This window comes from Protomyctophum parallelum (assembly GCF_964188405.1).
Source record: "Protomyctophum parallelum genome assembly, chromosome: 8".
NCBI classification, from domain to species: Eukaryota; Metazoa; Chordata; class Actinopteri; order Myctophiformes; family Myctophidae; genus Protomyctophum; species Protomyctophum parallelum.
The window spans coordinates 50030581-50053839 of NC_139703.1; the positions used below are offsets into that span (position 1 = coordinate 50030581).

At 41.9% G+C, this 23259-nt stretch overlaps 1 protein-coding gene across 2 annotated transcripts in view; it reads left to right on the top strand.

The window, feature by feature from the left end:
* ip6k1 (inositol hexakisphosphate kinase 1) overlaps window positions 1–22736 on the top strand; it is a 35074-nt gene extending 12338 nt beyond the window's left edge. Inside the window, exons 2-10 of one of the 2 annotated variants that reach the window (XR_014569682.1) lie at window positions 5245–5466; window positions 6390–6532; window positions 7973–8099; window positions 8921–9152; window positions 12130–12311; window positions 13015–13190; window positions 13861–14094; window positions 18339–19736; window positions 19986–22736. Coding sequence is in view for 1 of the 2 variants with exons in the window: in XM_083772098.1 (XP_083628224.1) it covers window positions 6416–6532; window positions 7973–8099; window positions 8921–9152; window positions 12130–12311; window positions 13015–13190; window positions 13861–14094; window positions 18339–19187 (1917 nt within the window). In the remaining variant the exon portion in view is untranslated. Of the gene's footprint in view, window positions 1–5244; window positions 5467–6389; window positions 6533–7972; window positions 8100–8920; window positions 9153–12129; window positions 12312–13014; window positions 13191–13860; window positions 14095–18338; window positions 19811–19985 lie in introns of those variants that run through there. The other variant, XM_083772098.1, reaches the window with a different exon arrangement.
* The last annotated feature ends 523 nt before the right edge of the window (window positions 22737–23259 follow it).

Below are 23259 nucleotides of genomic sequence, written 5' to 3' on the forward strand. Positions count from 1 at the left end.
ATCAGAGGCAGGAACGTAGCCGCACAAGCCAACCGCACACCGGGAGGCGGTACAATAAACAGTAAACAAACAAGAAGAAATAAAGCGACCAAATCGGTCAAACAAAGATTAAAAATACTTAACGGCTTCCGCGCCACAGGAGATATTCTCAGCGTTATGTATAGGTACTTATACTTCACAGATTATACTTATGCACATTCTATTGAGGCCTGCCCCCAGAGGCAAATTCAAAGAAAATAAACAGCAGAAGGTGTTTTTTTTTGTCAATGGGTTCCCAGATTGGCCTTTAATTGCCTCAATAAAACCACATTTGGTTGACACGAGTATCATCTACGTGTTACTGATTATGGGGAATTTTAGATTATTCTAATCTATTAAATATTTGCTGTGTAATATGGCGTGAGGAAACTGAACGAGTGAATCGCGCACAATGCACCTTGGCACAAATCAAATATATTTCAAATTCTTGACTAGACAATTAAACGCAATTACAATCACAAAAACTAACGATTTTCCGATTTCTATATTTTAGAATCGACAGGAGAACGAGTCGGAAATCGCTTCTAAGGTCAACCTATATTCTAGACTATATATTCTAACCCATTTTGGGCAGGAACCCCTTTTGGTGCATTATGTTATGCTTTAGCTATTGAAAAATAGCAGATCTACAAGCTCATAGCGCGCCACCGAGTGGCGCGCTAATAGCTTGTAGGTCTTGTATCTTGAACCACTGACATAGAAACATAGCTTTTTCAGAAAACGGTCAGGATGTACAGTAGAGACATTTATTACTTTATTACTAGAGAGATTTATTACTTACTTCACTACTGATTTGAAATAAATGCAAAAATATATTATTTTGGACAGCCAGCAGCCCAGCAATGTCTACTGATTCCAAACCAATGGGCCCGACACCGGCAGAGGGATGTGAGAGGAAGGTCTGGCTAATGTTTAATGATGTCATCATCGCTACACTCATATTAGTGGCCCGCCTTCAGCAACGCACACTTACAAAGCAGCCTGTGACATCACATGAGTCATCTTTGAGGAGCTTACAGAGAGTCCATGGGAAGAGGAAAGGAGAGATGAAAAATAATTCGGATGGATGGAAGAAGTGAGAAAGCTTGGTATAATCTATACTATACAACACTGTATGTATGCAGTGTATCGGGGGTACTTGTATTATATTCGTAGAGTGTAGCAGTAGCAGCAACTAGCAATAACAATTGTAGTAGTGGTAGTACTAGTAACAGCAGCAGTAGTGTAACATGATTGTCTTGTCTTGGCCTCTGTGAAAAACACACAGAAATAGGATCCAGCAGGAAATCACGCAAAGCACGAATACAACGTTTCGACCCTGTCGGGTCTTCATCAGGAATGATTCCTGATGAAGACCCGAAGGGGTCGAAAAAACGTTGTATCCTCTTCTCCATGAAATAAAAATGTGGAGCTCAAGACCGGTGTGCTCCTTTCACAAAACACACACACACACTAGGGCTGCAACGATTCATCGATTCATCGTAATCGAATCGATTATTCAATTAGTTGTCAACTAATTTAGTAATCGATTAATCGAATCGGCAACTAATCACAATTTCTTTTGCAATTTATCATAGGTGATTTCCATGCACTTAACCATAGTTTTTCCAGTGTTAAGTGTAAGTAAAGTAAAAGAGAAGTGAGCCATCTCTCTTCCCTTACAATCTGATGATAGTTACAGTAGCGACTGCAAAGCAAAATATGACACATAACGATTAGAATATCAAGAACAAGAACAATATTTATTTTTAAATGACCTCATGTATTTGAGTTCAGAAGAGTACTGTTCCTTCTAGACTGACACATGTGTAGCTATTCTTTAATCATGTATGCAGTCAGAATAAGCCTAAAGACACCATGAGTTGCTTTAATTAATTTCAATTTAGTTTGTCTTTTATTTGAATAGCAGCCTAATCATAGCTAAATAAGTGTCATAATCCGATTAATCGTTTAACCCATTCTGACCTGAGATCAGATTCATACGAGGTTTCCACTGGACACACACTGGTCTGATTAATCCATTCTGACCTGAGATCAGATTCTAAAAATGTCAGTTCTTCGATTTTAAAAAAAATAGCAGACCTACAAGCTCGTAGCGCGCCACTCGGTGGCGCGCTATGAGCTTGTAGATCTGCTATTTTTCAATAGATAAAGCATAACATGATGCTAACACCAAAATGGGTGCCCGGTCAGAAATTAAGGTCAGGTTAAATAATCGGCAGATGAATCGATTATGAAAATAATTGTTAGTTGCAGCCCTAACACACACACACACACACACACACACACACACATATCATGTCTGTGATACGTCTGTAAAAGGGGTCTAGTGATTATGTCAGCTCCCATCCGGCAAACAGTGACCAGCCCTTGGCTAGCACCACGGACAGCAGCTGATTCAATGTCAGATTACATCTTCGTCAGCCAGCCAAATGACAAAGATGTGATCTGACATTGAAACGTTGTTTTTTTGCTTTCCACCCTGTTCTATATTGTACAAGGCTCCAATCACCCGAGTTGCTCCAGCGCCTTCTTTATTAAAACCTTTAGTTTATATTCCACTCTTAAGAATAATACATGATTTGGGTCAGTCATGCACATACCTAACGGCTTCCCAACCGCACACACACATGGCCAAATGTGTTCAAGCTGAAGGCACTATGGAGGAATCAAAACCCGACTGCCAGTGCCAGCACTCCACAGTGCTGGCAGTCAGGTACTGTACCACACTGCGTCACCCAGACGTCATCAGTAAAATCTTGAAATCTAATTAAAACTCACAGGCAACCAATTTTAGAGAGGCAAGGATGGGTGTAATCTGGTTGTGTTTCTTAGAAGTGAAACAGTCTAGCAGCTGAATTTAGCATTTTGGAGACGGGAGATGGCTTCTTGTTTTTTTGGGGTTTTTTTGCCCAGGGTCCACAGAGAGGTGGACCGCAGGTCCGCCAGTTGAGGACCCCTGCTCTATGCCAAATATTTCAAATTGTCCTCATGGTGGCACTATAAAAGTCCGCTTCACATTTGGCTTATAACTCTTGAACCGCAGGTCTTAGAAGTTGTCTTAACAGGTTTTCCCCTAGATTCCTAGAAACATGACACCATTATGCCAGACTCAATTTTCCACCATTTAGCGACACACGTTTTGTTACTGCTCAATTTTGCATGAGTCATACAAATACATGGATTCCATTACGATTGGCTTTGATTGACTTCCAAAGCTTTTAGACCCTCGATGCAACTCATCCTGCTGAGAAGAATTGTAGGTTATTAATATTTAAATTTATTTATTTTCGATTTGATCAATTGATACATTTTATGCCTTTCTTTTGTCATTATGCCAATTAACCCTCGGATGAGTGTAAATGTGATTAAATAAAAGCATGGATGGCCTTTTCAACTTCTTTAACCCATTCTGAACGGGCACCCATTTTGGTGTTAGCATCATGTTATGCTTTAGCTATTGAAAAATAGCAGATCTACAAGCTCGTAGCGCGCCACCGAGTGGCGCGCTACAAGCTTGTAGGTCTGCTATTTTTGAAAAATCGAAGAGCGACTGACATTTTTAGAATCTGATCTCAGGTCAGAATGGGTTCATCAGACCAGTGTGTGTCCAGTGGAAACCTCGTTATGAATCTGATCTCAGGTCAGAATGGGTTCATCAGAACCAGTGTGTGTCCAGTGGAAACCTCGTATGAATCTGATCTCAGGTCAGAATGGGTTAACTGATAAAAAAAGAAAACCCCTACATGCAGTTGCACTGACAACCTCTGTCATTTGATCAAGGTTAGTTTATTGTAATAATAGTAGTAGTAGCTCACAGCTGACCTGTCTACAATTGATAAATATAGATACCTGTCTTGGCATGCCATTGGTCCTTGCCCAAGGTTATCCAACCCAACGCCAGTGTATCAGGCTGAGCTCATGAGCCCATTTTAAGCTCATGCAGCCGGGCAATGCATCTAGATTGTTTTTCCAGAGTGATAATTGTAATAAACGTTTTAATTAGTGTCACTCTTTATCTATTTCTGACTCTGTCTCTATTTTCCGGGTGTCTTGTTCCATTATGTTTAGGGATCGACTGCTATGGGTTTTTCAAGGGTTTTAGTGGTGATCAAAGAGACCAATAGCCGATATTAAAAACCGATATTAATTAATACATTTATTTATTTTTAATTGTCAAACTTTACAGTAACACACACATGGCGTTCTTTAAATGCATTTAAGAATATTTATTCAAATTGAACTGAAAATGCAAAGATGAATAACTGAAAATACTATACCCTCAAATGTTTGGTTCTATCAAATGCAACATTATTATAATTAGCTCCCACTTCGCAGCATTTCTTATAAACTGGATTATGAGTAAAACATGACAGAACAGTTCCCCCAAAAATCATAATGGAAATAAATAATTACAAACTAATCTAGCTGCACAAATGTCCCACCGTGACACTGACAACAGTATATTACATATTATATCATGTCAGTCGACTACTCCCATTCAACAGCACCAGTTGCAGAGAGGAGCACATACGCCTAATTTATGCCTCGTTTCATAGAGGAAGAATCTTCTAATATTGGCCAAAATATCAGCTCAAATAGTTTTTTTGCACCGATTTCGGTGATATCGGCGCTGATAATCACCCGTTACGTGCAGTAACTGCAGTTGCTCTTAGTTTCAACTCGATCAAGCTGTCAGATGGGCAAATACACAACAATGTGAGTCATGACATCCCCCGTCCCCCAAAGAATGAACTTGACGGCACCACTGAACTCGAGTACAACTTTCACTTGTAGTTGAGAGTAATATTTGACCAGGAGTATCTATACTTTGAAGTTAGCAAAGCAAAGCAAAGTTACCATATTTACCCAGGGTAACTGGACTAAGCTCAAGAACTTGTTTACAGCCAGGCCCTGCTCATAGAACATTTCATGGTAGGGGTTCAATGCCTTGCTCAAGGGCACTTCAGCGGTGGTAATTTTAACGTGCCGGTCCGGGGATACGAACTATAGTGACCGCTCCGCAAACCGTTCGGCCACCGCTGCCCCTGAAAAGTACTTTGAGTCCAGCACTGATTATCGTCTACAGTTGATCAGTGGGAGCTGCCCAATATAACCTTCTAGTACTTACAAAACCCCAAAACGGATAAGGACAATTTAATTGCATTATTAAATAAAACGTATTTTTAAATTTCTGTGCCTCAGGACGCTGTGAGTGACCCTGTCAGACTGAGACTTCGTCCCCTCCCCTCACCCCCCCCCCCCCCGCCCCTCTTCAACATTCTGATTGGTTTCCTGGGCTGTCGAGAGGTGGATTGGAGCGCTCCCATTGGAGGAGGCTGGGTGAGGTGTGTGTCGGGCTGGCTCCACCCCCACCTGGGGCCAGCGTGCACCCCCCCTCTCCCACGCCACGCCCCCACAGCCAGGGTACCGTAACGTTCTGTCTGTCTGTCTGTCTGTCTGTCTGTCTGTCTGTCTGTCATGTCTACAGCAGTGGTGCTCATGCCTTTTATTTTAAGGACTTCCAAATATAAATATGTAATTTGCCTGTGGACACCCATCTAAAGTGATTTCTGTGCCTGTAACCCCCCCATGCAAGATTTGTGTTTCAAAAACATTCAAAATCGGGGGCACGGTGGCACAGTTGGTAGTGCTGTCGCCTCACAGCTAGAAGGTCCTGGGTTCGATTCCCGCTCGGGGCGCTGTGGGTGCTGGCGGCGTGTTTCCTCCTCCGCGTCATCAGTGCCCATACCCGAAGGCGGGGTTGGCGAAAGGGCCTTTCTGTGTGGAGTTTGCATGTTCTCCTCGTGTCCCCTAGGGTAGGTACCCTCACAAAAACATGCAGTAATCCTGGTCTCTAAACTGCCTCCCCCTGGCCAGTCGGGGCGCCTGATGGAGGGGAAAGGAACTGGTTGGAATAACGTGTTCCTTCCACGCGCTACGTCCAACCAGGGAAACTCCCCCCTGTCAGGTGTAAAGGAGCAACTTGGACACTCAAGCATGAAGGAAGCATGAGTTAAGTCCGTTGCTCTCCCTAGGTTGGTGGAGGGTGTGTAGAGCCCAGGATTACATTAGATGATTGACACAGGGGTGAAAAATGGGTTACAAAATCGTGGGATAAAAAATATATTAAAAAAAAAACAAAAAACATTCAAAATCTAAAAAGAATTAAATGGGTTTAAAGTGGTTAAACTGATTCTGATGCCATATTAACGAATTGTGCTTGAGACCCCACTTTAAGAATGTGTGTGTGTGCGTGCGTGCGTGTGCGCATGTGTCTCTGTCTCAGACACACACACACACACACACACACACACCTGTTGACTGTAACTCCTGTCCTCCCTCCTCAGGAGGTGCTGTGCGTGCTGCAGGAGCCATGTGCCTCCCTCATCACACCAACGCCATGGAAACCAAGATGTCAGGGGCCAGGCCAGGCCATGGGGGAGGGGCTCAAAGAGCCGGGGGCGTGTCTCTGGAGCCATTTGTACACCAGGTTAGGAACTTATTGTGTGTGCTGGAAAATAGAGAACTGAAAATGGCTTGAGTTGTTATGGAGTCCCTCAAAACCCATTCTGACCTGAGATCAGATTGATCACATCAGAAATGTCTGTTTGAAAATGACAGTTTTCTGAAAAAGCCATGTTTCTATGTCAGTCGTTCTTCGATTTTTCAAAAATAGCAGACCTACAAGCTCGTAGGCGCGCTATGAGCTTGTAGATCTGCTATTTTTCAATAGCTAAAGCATAACATGATGCTAACACCAAAATGGGTTCCCGTTCAGAATGGGTTAACATTAAGTTCTTAGTTTATGAATGTATGTTTACTTCGGGCTGATATGCCTCTTTTCTTTGTTTGGTCCCAATTAAGTAGTTATGCCAACAGAGAAGCTCACAGCTTTCAAACAGAAACCAAAGATACACAGTGCATGTCTTTCAGTAATAAACTCACCTACTCGAGGAACCGGTATCTGGCATGAAAAATGGATGAGTGCACCACCTCTCCAGTGCTCTTCAGACCATGTGCTGCCTTGTGGGTAACAAGAAGACTCACCCCGGTGCTTGCCCGTTTTTCCTCCCGGAATTTTCCCCAGTGAGGGGGATAACTTTGTAATATGCTATTGGCTGTTTGTATTCTTTTTGGAAAAATATAAAAAGATACTCCTGTGGAAAGGCTATATTATATTACTTATATTGACCCTATAAACAATCAAAATCCAGCCGTCTGCTGGCCAGCCTCTCCCACCCCTCACTGGGGGAAATTCCTGGAGGAAAACAGAAACGGGGTGAGTCTTCTTGTATTCGCCTTGTGTTGACTCCAAACGTGCATCCTTCTTTCATTTTGACTAGGCTGAGGGTCAACTGCTCACTTTGTGCTGTGGGCCATAGCAGTGTTTTATAATTTTGACTAGGCTGAGGGTCAACTGCTCACTTTGTGCTGTGGGCCATAGCAGTGCTTTTTCATGTTGGTACTGGAGAAGGGTGGATGTGGGTTTTCTTTATTAATAGCCCTATTTTGTTGTTTTTGTTTCATGTATACTGTACACAGAACATTTCTCAATGAACTACCGTACTGTGGGCTTATTAAAACTGGTGGTTTGGTGCCAATAGTTACAGAATGTTAAAGCAAAGGTTGTTTCTTTCCTTTTTTGAGTGGTGCAACCACTCCTACAACCAGCTTGCAATGTCCTCGTACCTGTTTGTGTGTGTGTCTGTGTAAGCACGAGTATGTGACTTAATAATAGCAGTAGGGGGCGCCAGAAACAGTGAGAGGGGTAGTGTCTCTAATGAGAGAGAGAGAGAGGGGGGGGGGGGGGGGGGGAATTGAACCACTCAGTTCACACGTGTGTGATTTTTTTCTATACAACATATCAATCACTTGGATATATATTTATGGATGTATATCTATATTTTGTATCGTTTGTGCGTGTGCGTAGGTGGGCGGTCATACTAGTATGATGCGCTATGACGACCACACGGTGTGTAAACCAATGATAAGCAGAGAACAGAGGTTTTATGAGTCTCTGCCTCCGGACATGAAGGAGTTCACGCCAGAGTACAAAGGTAGGTCTCTATTCTCTGTGGTACTCCCTCAGCCAGCCATGCATGCATGCAACATTTCTAGGACCTCCATTCTTTATAAATTATTTGTGGGCTTGCTTGCAACGACGAGCACACTCAGATCCAGACCCCTCCTGGCTTTGCATCGAAATATTGTTGAGCAAAGATACTGAACCCCCCGACTGCTGAATGTATGTTCATCATTGTAAAGCACTTTGGATAGCGGCACTATAGAAATGCAGACCACTTTAAAGGTTTTATGACATTCATTTTCATTTCTTTTTCTTTTTTCTTTTAGGTTTTATGACCTCAATTACACCCAAAAAACCTGAACTTTGAACATTCAGTGGTCTGAAGTTTTCTTTGGGGTTTTTTGGGCCTTTTGAGCTACAATGAAAACAGGCAACACAGTGAAACAGTGACATCTTCTGTCAAATCCCATTGACATATATGGGATTTGCAGTAAGTGATGTCACTTACTGCCGGCAAATCAGAGCACCTGTTTGAGCCAGAAAACCCCAGATCACAGAATATCGACTGAATGTTAAAAGTTCATGTTTTTTGGGTGCAATTGAGATTAGAAAACCTAAAAAAAAACAAGAACAATTCCAAAACCTTTTTTTTAATGTCACAATCCCTTTAACTTCAAGTTAGTTGATTTCAGAAATATATGTATATGTCTTTCGGTTATTGAGTTGAATTTCTGTTTTGTTCCTGTACTGTACATATTTTCTCTCTTTTTCTCCCCTCCCTTTCTCCTCTCCTTTCATCTTCCTCTCCTTTCATCTTCCTCTCCACTCTCTCTCCCCTCTCCTCTCCTGTAGGTGTAGTGATGGTGTGTTTTGAAGGAGATTCTGACGGTTATATCAACCTGGTGGCATATCCATACGTGGAGGAGGGAGTGTTTGATGCTGAGGAGAGAGACCCCCACTGGCCCCCAGAGAGAGAGCAGCCCAGGAGGAAGCATTCCCGGCGCAGCCTTCATCGCCGCTCTTCCTCAGAGAAGGAGGAGCGCGGAGAGAGGAGGGAGGTGCATGAAAGCGACTCGGCTGAGAAGTAAGTACACGGAAATCATGCCCCCCCCCCCCCCACACACACACACACACACACACACACACACACAATGTACAATTACAATTTAGGCATTTAGCAGACGCTCTTAATCCATTCTGACCTGAGATCAGATTTCATACGAGGTTTCCACCGGACACACACTGGTCTGATTAACCCATTCTGACCTGAGATCAGATTCTAAAAAAATGTCAGTCGCTCTTCGATTTTTCAAAAAATAGCAGACCTACAAGCTCGTAGCGTGCCACTCGGTGGCGCGCTATGAGCTTGTAGATCTGCTATTTTTCAATAGCTAAAGCACAACATGATGCTAACACCAAAATGGGTTCCCGTTCAGAATGGGTTAATCCAGAGCGATTTACATTAAGCAAGAACACAAAAAAGCATGGGAATACATCACATAAAAAGCATTTATCATGAAACATGCGTAAGCTAAGAAAGTAACAGTGGAATATCTATATAATGAAGCTATACATATAAACTATACATCTATACTACTATGCTATACATATGTACTATGGCGTGCTATGACTACATACAATGCAATTATAGTGCTGTCTACATAACATGCTATAAGTCTGTATCAAATGCTATCTAAGTCTACAGAAATGCTATCTAAGGGGGTATAGGGTAAGTGCTATGGGCCATGATGGAGTCTGAAAAGGTGGGTTTTCAGACTACGGCGGAAGATTGGGAGTGATGCTGCAGTTCTGACTGCAATGGGAAGTGCATTCCACAGTTTTGGAGCCAGAAGGGAGAAGAGTCTGGGACGTGTGGAGCGTTGTCCCGGCGTTTTTAGTGAGGGTACTAAAAACGCCGGGACACACACACACACACACATAGAGCTGGGTGATATACAATATTGATTTAGTGATGTGAGATGGATCATGGTTATGGATTTTGGTTATCCTCATGTCATGATATAGCTTAAATAATAAATGCTGCATTACAGTAATGTGGTGTAAAGTTTATTAACTCAGCATACTGTTCCATCAGAGTCAATTGAACAATGAATGCCTTCCGTGCCTTTTTAGGTCATCATATCATATTATATAATAATGAGTTCTTTGAGTGTAAATATATTATGAAAGCACCAAGAGTCATCCCCAAAATATCTGCACATGCATAGTGGTCTTCCCTTGGGAGCGGGGTCTGTCTGTGGTGGCTTTTCGCTATTGAAATTCTGAGTACTGTTCACTGTAGCCATGGTTCATGACTCTCGTATTCATACGAGAGTCATGAAGAAACTTCACCCTGTTTTTTGCGCTCGCTGCATTTACAAGATTTCCGTATATATAAACATTCAGATTTAAAATATAAAGTACTCACAATTTGTCCCACGGGTGTTAGTTAGTAGCAGCTCCAGCGATTAGAATTTCTGCATCCCGCGTTGTTTAATAAAAAGCATTTTTATCCGAGGTGTTATTTTGCCATTGGCTTTCAACTACGCGCCCCTATCGGTCGGGAGGAGGGTGGCACTCGGTGTGTTCGATATAGGTACGCTGACCGCCCTGCCAATACAGACTAATGGGCGAGTGCGCTCCCGGTGTGCAACTGTGGATTTCCCAAACGAACCCCGTTTGAGAAAAGTAGCCGGGGCGCTCGGATAAAAATGCTTTTTATTAAACAACGCGGGATGCAGCAATTCTAATCGCTGGCGCTGCTACTAACTAACACCCGTGGGACAAATTGTGAGTACTTTATATTTGAAATCTGAATGTTTATATATACGGAAATCTTGTAAATGCAGCGAGCGCAAAAAACAGGGCTAAGTTTCTGCATGACTGTCATGATAATCATCATGGCAGTCATGTTCCAGGGCTATGTTCACTGTACCTAATCATGGCTTTCCTTAGTTTTGGGTCGTTCACAGTGCTCAGGTGTTCTGCCCATGTATATTCTCTATTTAGGGCCAGATAGCATTACATTTTGCTTTGGTTTTGGGGTTGTCTCTTATCAGTATGTCAGGTAGCTTTTCTTTACTTTTTTGAGGGGCGCTAGTCCCTCCTATGTACAGCTTTTTTTGTCCTGAACTCTTCACAATGAAAGGAGAATGTACGTCATATATGTGTCTGAACAATTTCTTTAAACATTGTATCGTGGTTAAAAGATGTTGACAAATTAATTCATGAAGAAGTATATTTCATTTTTTATTGGATGATGTATCTAAACCAATGGGTTTTCTGTCTAGTAGTTGTGCTTGCGTTTGTACAGTCCCTAGACCAGCTGACTAAGGGGGCGTCCCTGTAGGTTATGGAGCGTGTCTGGGTTGCTTTCTTTTAGTTGGTTTTAAAATTGAAGTGCCCTCTTATTATTTACTTTGATAATGAGTGGGTATCGCACTAATTCTGCTCTGCCATTGCCTCACTTTTCTCCTCTCCTCTCCTCTCTTCTCATTCTCCTTTCTCTTCTAAATGATCATTAAAACACATTTAGTTGCCGGAAGTGCATCAAAATAGAAGCTCCGAGGTGCCAGAGTTGTCTGATCGCTTTTACTCTGAAAGCCATGAACCAGAAACACTTTCCTAAAAAAGTTGACTTTACAAAGAGACCTCACATCCTCGATCATCTTAATTATTTTTTTTACGCTCCAAAAAACGTTCATATTTTGCGGGAGAGACGGACGAGGAGCAGAAATGAAGCGCCAGCATATCGATCCATTCATCACCACGGAGAGCGCCCTGGATTAGGAGATACGAGACATTCTTTCCGCCGCGCTAACATGGGAGTCAATGACAAGCTAATTATTGCACTGAGCGTTAGCATACGGAAAGCGAAAAGCGAAATGCCTAAAAAAAAAAAAAAAGAAACATTCTGAATATTCTCATCTCGCCCCGCGTCGCTGGGACGTCGCTAGGACGTCCACAGACGTCGTAGGCACCAATATTTCGGGATCCTTATGACGGCCTCATGCGTCCTACGAACTGAAACGGTTAAACTAATTCCCTCTACTCTGCTCCAGTCTTTGTGAGTTGAAGAGTCCCAGGTTGGAGATGCTGGTCCACTGTGAGGTCCCATTCCAGATGTTGGACGGTAACACTGATCTGAGTTCAGAGAGAATCACTCACAACCCCTGGAGTCTCCGCTGCCACAAACAACAACTCAGCCGCATGAGGTCTGAGTCCAAGGACAGAAAACTCTACAGTATCCTTAACTGAGACGTTTCAAACCATCGGAACGCTCGCCATGTACTGACCCCAAAACCAACATCTTGAGACGAATAGCACTTTTGAATAGTACTGTATCTCTATTGCACTTTGAATGCATCAGCTTTTTATTTATTTAAATGCTGTCAGCTCTCTTTCTAATGTGTCTGTTGTTTTTGAGGGGCGCTAGCCCCTGCTATATTCACCTATACTAGTGTAGATTTTTGTCTTACACAAATATTAAATTCCCATTGACAATGAATGGAGAATTTACATCATAATGTAGACAAGCAAATCGTCTATTTTTGTCATACACAAAGACTAAATTCACATTGACAATGAATGGATGATGTACGATGATAAGAGATCACTTCACTTCACACGGGTGTGATTTTTATTATGGAAGTAACAATAAAACTGATTCAGATGATTTGTATGTACACTGTAAAAAACGTTAATTAAAATGTTAATGTTAACTTAACTCTGAGAGTGTCAAATTGATTGAGATATTAGTGTGTTTAATTTAGTCACCTGCCTGGGAAACACACAGACAAATCAGAGGTGACGTTTTGTACTGTAGAAAGAAACTCAGCCACGGTGACGGAGAGAGACAGAGGAAAGCGCCAGACGATCTCACAAACTTGGGTTCAAGCCATCTTTGCTGTTGCCATTGCTATTCCTTAGCCAGGTTTTTATCCCAGAATTCCTGCTGTTGGAGAACGTTGTCCACCACTTCTCGTACCCTTGTATTCTGGACTTAAAGATGGGAACCAGGCAGCACGGTGACGACGCCTCCGAGGAGAAAGCAGCTCGTCAGATGATGAAATGTGAACAGAGTACCTCAGCTACTCTGGGGGTTAGAGTGTGTGGGATGCAGGTAATACTACTAGTACTACTACTACTAGCACTGTAATAATATTCATAATTAGTTACTAATTGTGAATTTAGGTGGTTTTATTAATTGTATCAATTGGTCAATTATTATTAATATTTCGTCAGATGGGTATTAGAGGTAGCACTACGAATTAATTGTGCCAGGAATATCCATCCATCCATCCATCTTCAACCGTTTATCCGTAGTCGGGTCGCGGGGGAAACGGCTCCACCAGAGAGCTCAAGACATTCCTCTCCAGAGCAACATTTATTAGTAACTTCCTCCTGGGGGATCCCGAGGCGTTCCACGGCCAGTGAGTCGATGTAATCCCTCCATCTGCGCCTTGGTCTGCCCCGGGGTCTCCTCCCAGTGGGACGTGCATCGAGGACCTCCCTAGGGAGACGCTCGAGACTCAGGCATCGGTCTTAACCAGATGCCCGAACCACCTAAGCTGGCTCCTTTTCAGGCGAAGAAGCAGCGGCTCTACTCTGAGTCTCCCTCGCGTGACTGAACTTCTTACCCTATCTCTAAGGGAGATGCCAGCCACCCGTCTGAGAAAACTCATTTCGAAGATTGCTCGGTAGACAGAGAGCTTTGCCTTCTGAAGTTCCGGAGCCAGGAATATTATTTTCACATTTGCATTGGGGTCCTGATTGTGCTCATGTGTGTTCAGGTGTACCAGATGGACACGGGTCACTACCTGTGCAGGAACAAGTACTATGGCCGTGGTCTCTCCATCGAGGGCTTCCGTCAGGCTCTCTACCAGTACCTGCATAATGGCCCGGGCCTCAGGCGAGACCTCTTTGAGCCTATCCTGAGCAAGCTCCGCAGCCTGAAGGAAGTGCTGGAGAGACAGGCATCGTACCGCTTCTACTCTTCATCTCTGCTCATCATATATGAGGGAAAGGTAAGGTAATCGCATGCGCTCTCTTTCTTTCTATCTCTCTCTCTGTCTCTCTCTTTCTTTCAATTACACTCGCGCACACACACAGACGCATAACCACATGTGTAACACGTAATCCGCAATTATTCACACAAAATAATTGAAAATATAAACCAATGGCTTTTCAGTATTAACCTACCCCTAAAAAACTAAAAAAATCTACTAATGTCCATTTAGGGGCTCTGTAGCATTCTCACCAGCTCGCATTGCCTCGTCTTGTCAAGCTAACCTAATCTATGCTAGATGTGTTTTCGGAACCCAAAATACATTCTATAAATTGCATTTCAAAATGTATTATAAAAGATTCCAACCCTATTGACTGTTACAAGTTACAACTCAAATGGCGCACTAGTCATTCCCCGAGTGCGGCACGGCTGCAGCTCAAAGAGATTTGGTCAAATGCGGAGAACGAATCTCACTGCGGTGACACGTGTGTGTGACACGTTTGACTTTGACTTTGATGCATGAGGCCATCAGCTGCACAGCCCAGCACTCGCCTTGCGGCTCGCTCAGGGGCAGCTCAGGGCCTTACTTGACTTTGTTAAGTGATGCAAAAAGAATGCATTTGTTGTAAAAACATACTTTATTTCAATACATTGAAACGTTTTTCTAGTCAACTAAATAATGTAGACTGCCTTATTGTTCAGAAGCGTGCACTGCTACAGTACACCCTGCTAAACCACGCTCATCCGACTGAAAGAGACACTTGGCTTTTTGTGAGTCCCATTTGCTTCAAGCTTGAAAGATCGTAATAAATCTGTTCTATACATTTCAACACAATTCAAAACAGTCTATACAGACTTGCTGCATGGTCTTACGGTCTAACTTTGGCAATTGGTGAAAAAACAAATCTGACAAGGCTAGATTTCACATGCAGTTGTAGCTGTTCTTAGCGTTCAACATATTTTTGCAAAGCAGCTATCAGCTTTTACTGGAGAATGAAGTGAACAGAAAATGTATTGGGTAAATTATGTACAAAGTTGCAAACGGCAACAATGTACATTGCAAGATTGTTTATCCAACTAAATGTAGGTACTGTACTAGGAATGGAAACTCATCCATCGTCTATACTCGACATAACATGAATACAGGATGAATAGCCTCTGGATTAATTAGAGACTAATTCATTAATAACTAAACTAATCATTAGTGACAGCCGAGGCTTCCCTCCTAACCACCCTGGGAAATGCAGTCAAACGTTACAGCATGCAAAAAGAAAACAAAGTACATTATTCAAGAAAACAAATTATTATTCATTATTCAAAAAGAAAACAAAGTACATTATTCAAGGAAAGCCCAAAGTTCCACAAATACATACCGATAGTTATCAATGTACTGCTATTACAGAGGCAGGGCAGTTACCCTTATTGTACCAGGTATCATAACTTCAATTCTTATATATACATATACTATAAGCTAGGCTAATATTGTAATGCAAGTTAGTGTCTAGCCTTCTATCGTTTATTGGCTGGTATCTGGCTTAGGAGGTCCTTGGTTTGGACCTCTGGATTAATTAGAGACTAATTAATGAATGAATTAATTAATAACTAAACTAATCAGTAGTGACAGCCGAGGCTTCCCTCCTTAAATTCTTATATATAAATATACTGTAAGCTAGGCCAATATTGTAACGCAAGTTAGTGTCTAGCCTTCTATTGTTTATTGGCTGGTAACTGGCTTAGGAGCTAGTAGGAAATCGGAAGGTCCTTGGTTTGACCCCCCCCCCCCCCCCCCCCACCACCAGGCTTACTGTCAAATTGTCCTTGAGTAAGACTCTGATGCTCAACTACTTCCTGAGCTGTATTAATAGAGCCCACTGCTCCTAATAGTTAATAATAAAATGCAGAGATCAAATTCCAGTCATGTGCAAAATGTACTTGGCAAATACCTCAGCAACAACTAAAAGGGGAGGCAATGATTTACTGTATATTATATCACCTCCATGGATGATGTCATGTGTCTTATCTAGGGATGGCTATCGTTAAAAACAATGTACATTTGTAGTTTCTTCTTGGGTTGTTTTATGCCAGTTTATACTATATTTGAGTTTGAGTTTCATTAGACGTACTATCATGATCTAAAACCTGCAATCAAGTTAGGCAATGGTTTGTGAATCTACAGCATGGCTGGCATTGTTGTTCAGTTCTGGGTTTGTGTGCTTCTGTTCTTGTTTGGCACCTGCACCAATTGATCACTTTTGATTGCTGTGGTTTGCGATCAATGGCAAGACCATGTTCATTCAGTGTATAATTCAATAATGCAGTGGTGTAGACTAGACCAGTGGTGTTCAACCAGTGGTTCGGTGACCACCAGTGGTCCTTGAGGGTTGTGGGAGCCACTACAAGGTTGTTCCAGGTGTTCCCAGCTAAATGATGGAGAGTTGGTAACCAAATGGACCATTAGATACAGTATTTACCAGGTTTCATTTTACACTCAAGAGTTAAATCATTGTTAAACATCTGCATTGCTTAATCTACTTAGTCTACACAATTAGAGAATGTAGAATAATTGTTATTTTGAGCAACGTTTGCCTGTTATCTCTCCTAATGGTACCATTAGTATTAATACAGCGTGGAATTGTGGACAAAGTCTTATCCAACGACAACAACATTTTCTAAGTTTTGAGACTGTGAGGCCATCAATTGGTGGTCTGTGGCTCAAATGCAGAATAAATAATGGGCCTTGATATGAAAAGGGTTGAAAACCACTGCTATAGAGGGTATTGTTTATTGTTTATTGAATGGATTCCCATTAGCTGATGCCGTGGCGACAGCTAATCTTCCTGGGGTCCATATAAAATACATACAAAAAATACATACGGTAATTACAAATACATTCAACAAAGTTAAATACATGAAAATACATAATTACAATTTTTTCTATAAAATTAAATGCAACATAATAAGAATAACATTATGGATGGTCATGTGGTCAGCTGTAGCAAGTATTCCTTTAAAGCATATTTGAAAGATAATTTATGTTGTGTTATGTTAATGTGAGGTGGTAACATGTTCCAAAATGATATTGATCGATACATAACGGTTTGTTTAAGGAGGTTCGTTTTTGGAGCAGGGAGTGATAAATGACCGAGGCTGGCAATTCTGGTGTTATGATTATGTCTGTCACTTGATTTTAATAACTGTTTGAAAAAGTAATATGGTGTTTGATTAGAAATTGTGTTTCTAACAAACATGAGGACACTGCAATGGAGTTTGTTTTTAACAGATAACCAGGACAGGCGTTTATGCATATATTCAATATTTGTGCGAGAAAGGTATGTGCATGCATAAAGTGAGTGGCAAAGTCAGTTTAATGTTGTGTCATGTGTTTAATGCAATAAGATAGGACTTTTCTATTTGGATGTATGAGCTGTCAAGGCCACTTAAAAGGCATTCCCGCATAACGTCCAGGTATGATGATGACGATGTCACGAGCATACCCTCTATCCCTGGCCTGTTTTAAGGCTATATACAATTCTACCTTTTATTCAAATGTCCTTTTTATAATGTGTTAAATGGGCATGTCTTAATGACTCGATGCAAAGCACTTTGAATCGCCTTGTTGTTGAAATGTGCTATACTATTTGTATAGCACATTTCAACAACAAGGCGATTTCAACAACAAAGCTTGCCTTGCCAAGTAGGTACCAGACAGTGTTATTGGAACCGGTGTCGCGTATCATTATCCAAGTATTATCTGTTTACTCCTTTTTGATAAATAACAGACAATGTGAAGAACACAATGTTAAGCAAAGGGCAGTTAGGGACCACCAATCAGTTAGTAGATCATCATTGTATTTGCAAAGGATCCTCAAATCCAGTGTAAACTGTTTCACCTTTCTTTGTCCTTTTTGTTCAGGGCTTGACAGCCGGTGTGGTGGTCTCAAAAACGTAGAGGAAAACTGGCAGAAAAATACACGCTCCTTCTTAGACAGAGACTAAGAAAATATGTTTTTCATGCTCAAAGTGCTCTGAAAGGTGCAAAAAAGCAGCAAACATGTCAGTCATAGGACCTTCATCAGTGCTGTATAGGTATATAAAAAGACTACCGTATGTAAACGGTAGCCTTTTTCTGTTTGCCAATGTATTCTCAAACCGTGTTCTCACACCACAAATCATCGCAGGCATTTGCAGATACAAACAATGTTCTTTTTACGTATTGACTTTTATTTGTTAACAGAATTTATTTGTTTGATTTTAATTCTGTAGGAACCTGAGGCCCCTTTGGTTCCCAGCACTGAGAAGCCCGCTGCCTGGCAGAAGACTTCACCACCGGCCCCTATAGAAACAGACAGTGGCCCCCGGCCCAAAAATCAACAAGAGGCCCCTAAAGAAATGCAGAGTGGCCCTAGGCCCAAAAATCAACAAGAGGCCCCTAAAGAAATGCACAGTGGCCCTAGTCCCAAAAGTCAACAGGAGACCCCTACAGAAAAACACGGTGGCCCCAGGCCCCAAAATCTACAACAGGACCCTACAGAGAAACACATTGGCCCCTGGCCCAAAAATCAACAACAGAAGGAAACAACCCGTGGCCCTTGGCCCAAGGCACTGCTGGCTCCTGATTGCCAGAAAAAGCAGATTAGTTGCTGTGAGAAGGATGAGTTTGGCATAGAGCAGATATCAGGGTTGGGGCTAGGAGCAGAAGCGGGATTAGGAACAGGGTTAGGAACCGTGGCAGGATTAGTAGGGGAGCTAGAACTGGGGTCCGAAAGGGGGACATTCCCCACGCAGAGACCTGGACCAATGACCTCCCAGTCGCCTCCCCCCCAGCACCTCCCTCAGAACTCCTCCCCCGCCACCATGACAGACTGTATCCACCAATCACCAGCCCCTCCTCACCACAGTGACCCTCCCCTCTCCTCCACCACCACACGCCCCCCTCCTCCCTTCTCAGAGCCCTCCCTGGTGGACGTGCGTATGATCGACTTCGCCCACTCCACCTTCAAGGGTTTCCGAGGCGACACAGCAGTGCATCATGGACTGGACAAAGGCTACGTGTTCGGACTGGAGAGTCTGATCCATATCCTGGAGGAGCTGAGAGACGAGAACATGATGTAGCGCGCACACACACACACACACACACACAAAGACACACAAGCACTGGCATACATAGCTAAAGTTCTCTTTTTGGATGACCGCAAAATGAATCCTGAGAAACCTTCATACACCTGACAGACACACACACACACACACACACACACGGGGAGAAAGTGACCTCATCATCCCTTGCTGGTCTTTATAACACATGGTCTACACATCCCGGTCCTAGTCCACACACCACCTGGTATACACACCTCTTGTCCGTTCCCCCAGCAGACAGACGGGAGGACAGTATTTCTCAGGTTTTGCCCTTGGAAATGCACAGTAAAAACCCAGAGAGGACAACACTTTGATTCTGAGCCAAGCTACATCTCCGCAACAGATGATCAGATGTGTCCGACTCCTGACTGACAACAAGAGGATTTTGGGGGATCGAAGCAGCAACAATAATGCAGGTTCTCTAGCAACGTAACGTTGTCCATCAGAGTTGACAAACCTTTGGCTCTGTGTCAGTGACTTGAAGTCCAGTGGTGAACTGGTGACATGAGACGGGAGATTCTGCCAGAAGTAATTAACCCATTCTGACCGGGCACCCATTTTGGTGTCAGCATCATGTTATGCTTTAGCTATTTAAAAATAGCAGATCTACAAGCTCATATCGCGCCACCGAGTGGCGCGATACGAGCTTGTAGGTCTGCTATTTTTGAAAAATCGAAGAGCGACTGACATTTTTTTAATCTGATCTCAGGTCAGAATGGGTTCATCAGACCAGTGTGTGTCCGGCGGAAACCTCGTATGAATCTGATCTCAGGTCAGAATGGGTTAAAAGAGCTTGTTTCCAGAATGCTATTATGTGCATCTCTGTACAGGTCTATGTACAGTTATGAGGACATTTTGCTTAATCATTACTTTAACTTCTTCATCCAATGTGTCAAATTAGGACTTGGGGATCTATATGATCCACTATACTACACACAGTATTATCATTGACTTATTATTTAGCAATCTGTCTGTAGATTGCTGGTTTTATATGGTAGTGGATGTCTCTTTTGGTCATAACTGTTGGCAGAATCCCCCCCCCCACCCCACAGTGTTTTGTCTTTGTAATGTGACTCATTTAATTAAAGTGGGTCGATGTTTAATTAAAGTGTTGACCACCTCTAGCTGTTCTTCAACGTTAGGCTTTAATAGAAATGACCCTGGTGAAGAAAACCTGTGTACTGCCAGACCAGACCTCCAGGACTGGACTACACCAGTCTAGATTCTAGATTCTAGAAGGATCTTTCATGAGGCCCTCTAGTGGATACATCTAGAAACAACACCCTCTATCCCCTAAACTCTGCTTTGGGATTTTCCCCCTACTGGCTTCAAGCCAAAATAAAATGCTTATTATTATTATTTTATTTTGTATTATTTTATATTGATATTCTATTCTGTTTGGTCCTTTTGAAGGTAAGGTCTCTTAACCCCCCCCCCCCCATTGCCTTTCTGAGGCATACAATGTAAGACAAATGATTTATTTTCCTAGATTGTATTTTATTTTTTGTACCTTTTATCCATACATGAAGCTTTAACAACTCCTTCAACCAACGACCAGAGCTGCTGTTGACCCAGGTGTAAAAATGCTTTCTGTGGCTAATGGATACATTTCAAGAGGGTTTCATTTGAGGTACAAAATATACTATTGGCAGGTGTAATTTCCAGGTCTTTGTTGACCTCCTGTGTGAAGCTAAATTAATTCAACAAATACAGCAAAACCACAACAAACAAATCCTTAGAACCACTGATGAACATACTGTACATGCATTGGCTCAACGGTTGACATTAGCAGTTATGTTTACTTCCAACAGCACTGCAAGTATTTCATTTAGACTTTTCATATTTCTTGTTTATCAAGGAAATTGTAGATTTTTATTGTATGTTTATTAGAAAAGAGCACCTTCACAGGCACCATTTTGTCCCTAAAACTGTTAAAACAGTTAAACAGGAACTACATTTCAAAATGTTTGTTAGCTTATCATACTTCTGTTGACCGTATTGTAGAGACGCAGAGCAGAACGGATTATAGGCTGAAACGATGGGAAATGGCTGCTTTTTATATTTTTTCAAAGCCATAGGTCACTCATGAGTATGAGGGTTTAGATTTTTATATTGGTAATAATCTATCATTAAGTATTAAAAGATATTGTCCAGTTGTGTAACTAAGGACTTGGAGGGACAGAGAATAAAGCTTGAAGGCACTCTTCTCTTTTTAAAAGGTCACATTCATGGCTAGGGTTTGGACTTCGGGTAATGCTTTTGATGGGACAGGAGATCATTAAGTTAAGTTACTGCCGAGAGTAGAGAGCAGAGAGCTGGAATCATACAGCGGGATGTAGTTTGGGTGTCATCATGTAATTGTGTCACACACTGTTCCATTTGGCCTCAGGGCCTCCGGCAGTGACTGGCATGAGAGAGAGAGAGAGAGACTTGTGGTTTACACTGCCATCTCCTGTCCAGGTGTGGCACTCCATGTACCAGGGAAAGTCTCCTATTCAAAATACTTGATTTCCTGGTTTTCATTCAAAGTGAAAGAGGGGTTAAGAAGTAGCCTGGGTGTTTGTAGACTTGTTGGTGGCAGCCATGAGGAGGCCAGCTTGCCACTGTGGTGGAAGCATGACCACTGTGTGTGTCTGTGTGCACTTTGTGTGTCCATCTGTTTCCTGAGCGTGCTGAGACGAAATGGTTGATTTCTGCTCCTGTGTGTTGAATAATGGGAGTAGTGAGAAGCTGGGTGTGTGGTGGCTTATAGGTTTATTTTGTGTAATGCTACAGTGTTGATGGTTGGAGGTTTCCCATTTCCCTGGGCAAGTCAAGACATTTATTTTTATAGCATTTCACTCAGAGAAAAGATATGTGCTTCATTAGTGAAAAAAATATAAGATATTAATGTCCATATCAGAAAACCTCAGCTCCACCGTCAGGCAATCGGAGAAGGGAAAACAGCACTATAATCAAGTGTACGCCTAAGTGACAGACTTAAGAAAATCTTTTTACCATTTCCATCACATTGTCAGACTTATCAAGTCTATTTTCATATTTTAAATGTTGCTGTCTCACTGCACTGATTGATAAACGACACCTGTATGCGCCCAACTTCAAAGTATTTATTACATTTTTCATCGTCTCATTATTATTTCCGGTAGACGGAGGTTTTCTGAAGACAAAATATCGGAAATACAGTAGCCTATATTCCGATGTGTGTCAACATAAGATAAAAGTGAGTGCTGAGCTGTTTTTTATTTTAATCTTTTTGCAGTGAGAAACCATTCGTCTTTCCAAAGGGATGATGATGTGTGATTGATCTGTGTTGATGTCATTACCCAGCACTCCATAGATGTGAGAAGAATATATCTTGTAGAAATAAAGAAATATTATATAAATATATTATAATTGTTATTATTATTACTACCCCAAATAGCATTTTTTTTGTTTTCCTTTATTGTTGTTGCATGGATGAATATTTTTTTAAGGAGTATAATATGACATCTTGGACAACTTTGAATGTGAACTATAAAACATTTATTTAAGAAAATCCAGTCGAGGTTGTGTTGTTTATGTTCGTCCTGTTGCACGCTACGTATTTACTTATGTTCATCCTCTTACAAAAAGGTTAATCTTCACCTCTCTGGATGAGCTGTCTGGCTGCATGTCTACCTGCCCTGAGTGTTGATGCACCTTTGAAGCACCTTTTCTAGCTGTGTGTAAGTGAATTAATCAATTAATACTTTATGTTAATGGTTCTACAAACATACAATCATCAAACAACCAAACATCAACGTTAAACTGGACAAATTCTAACTAAAACCATACATACGATAACTACAGACAACCCAAACAAATAACACACAAATAATCAAACTAATAAATGTAAAAAGTGATGTACAATGTACAAAGATACATAGAAGCCTAGAGCTTTACTCACTGACCAGAATTCCAACAAAATGTATCCCTATAGTAACTGCATTACTACAGGCGGGCTGCCAAATCTTTGTCTGATAGGAACATTTTTCTTTTACATTAACCACTTGAACCTAGCTAGCATCCCCAT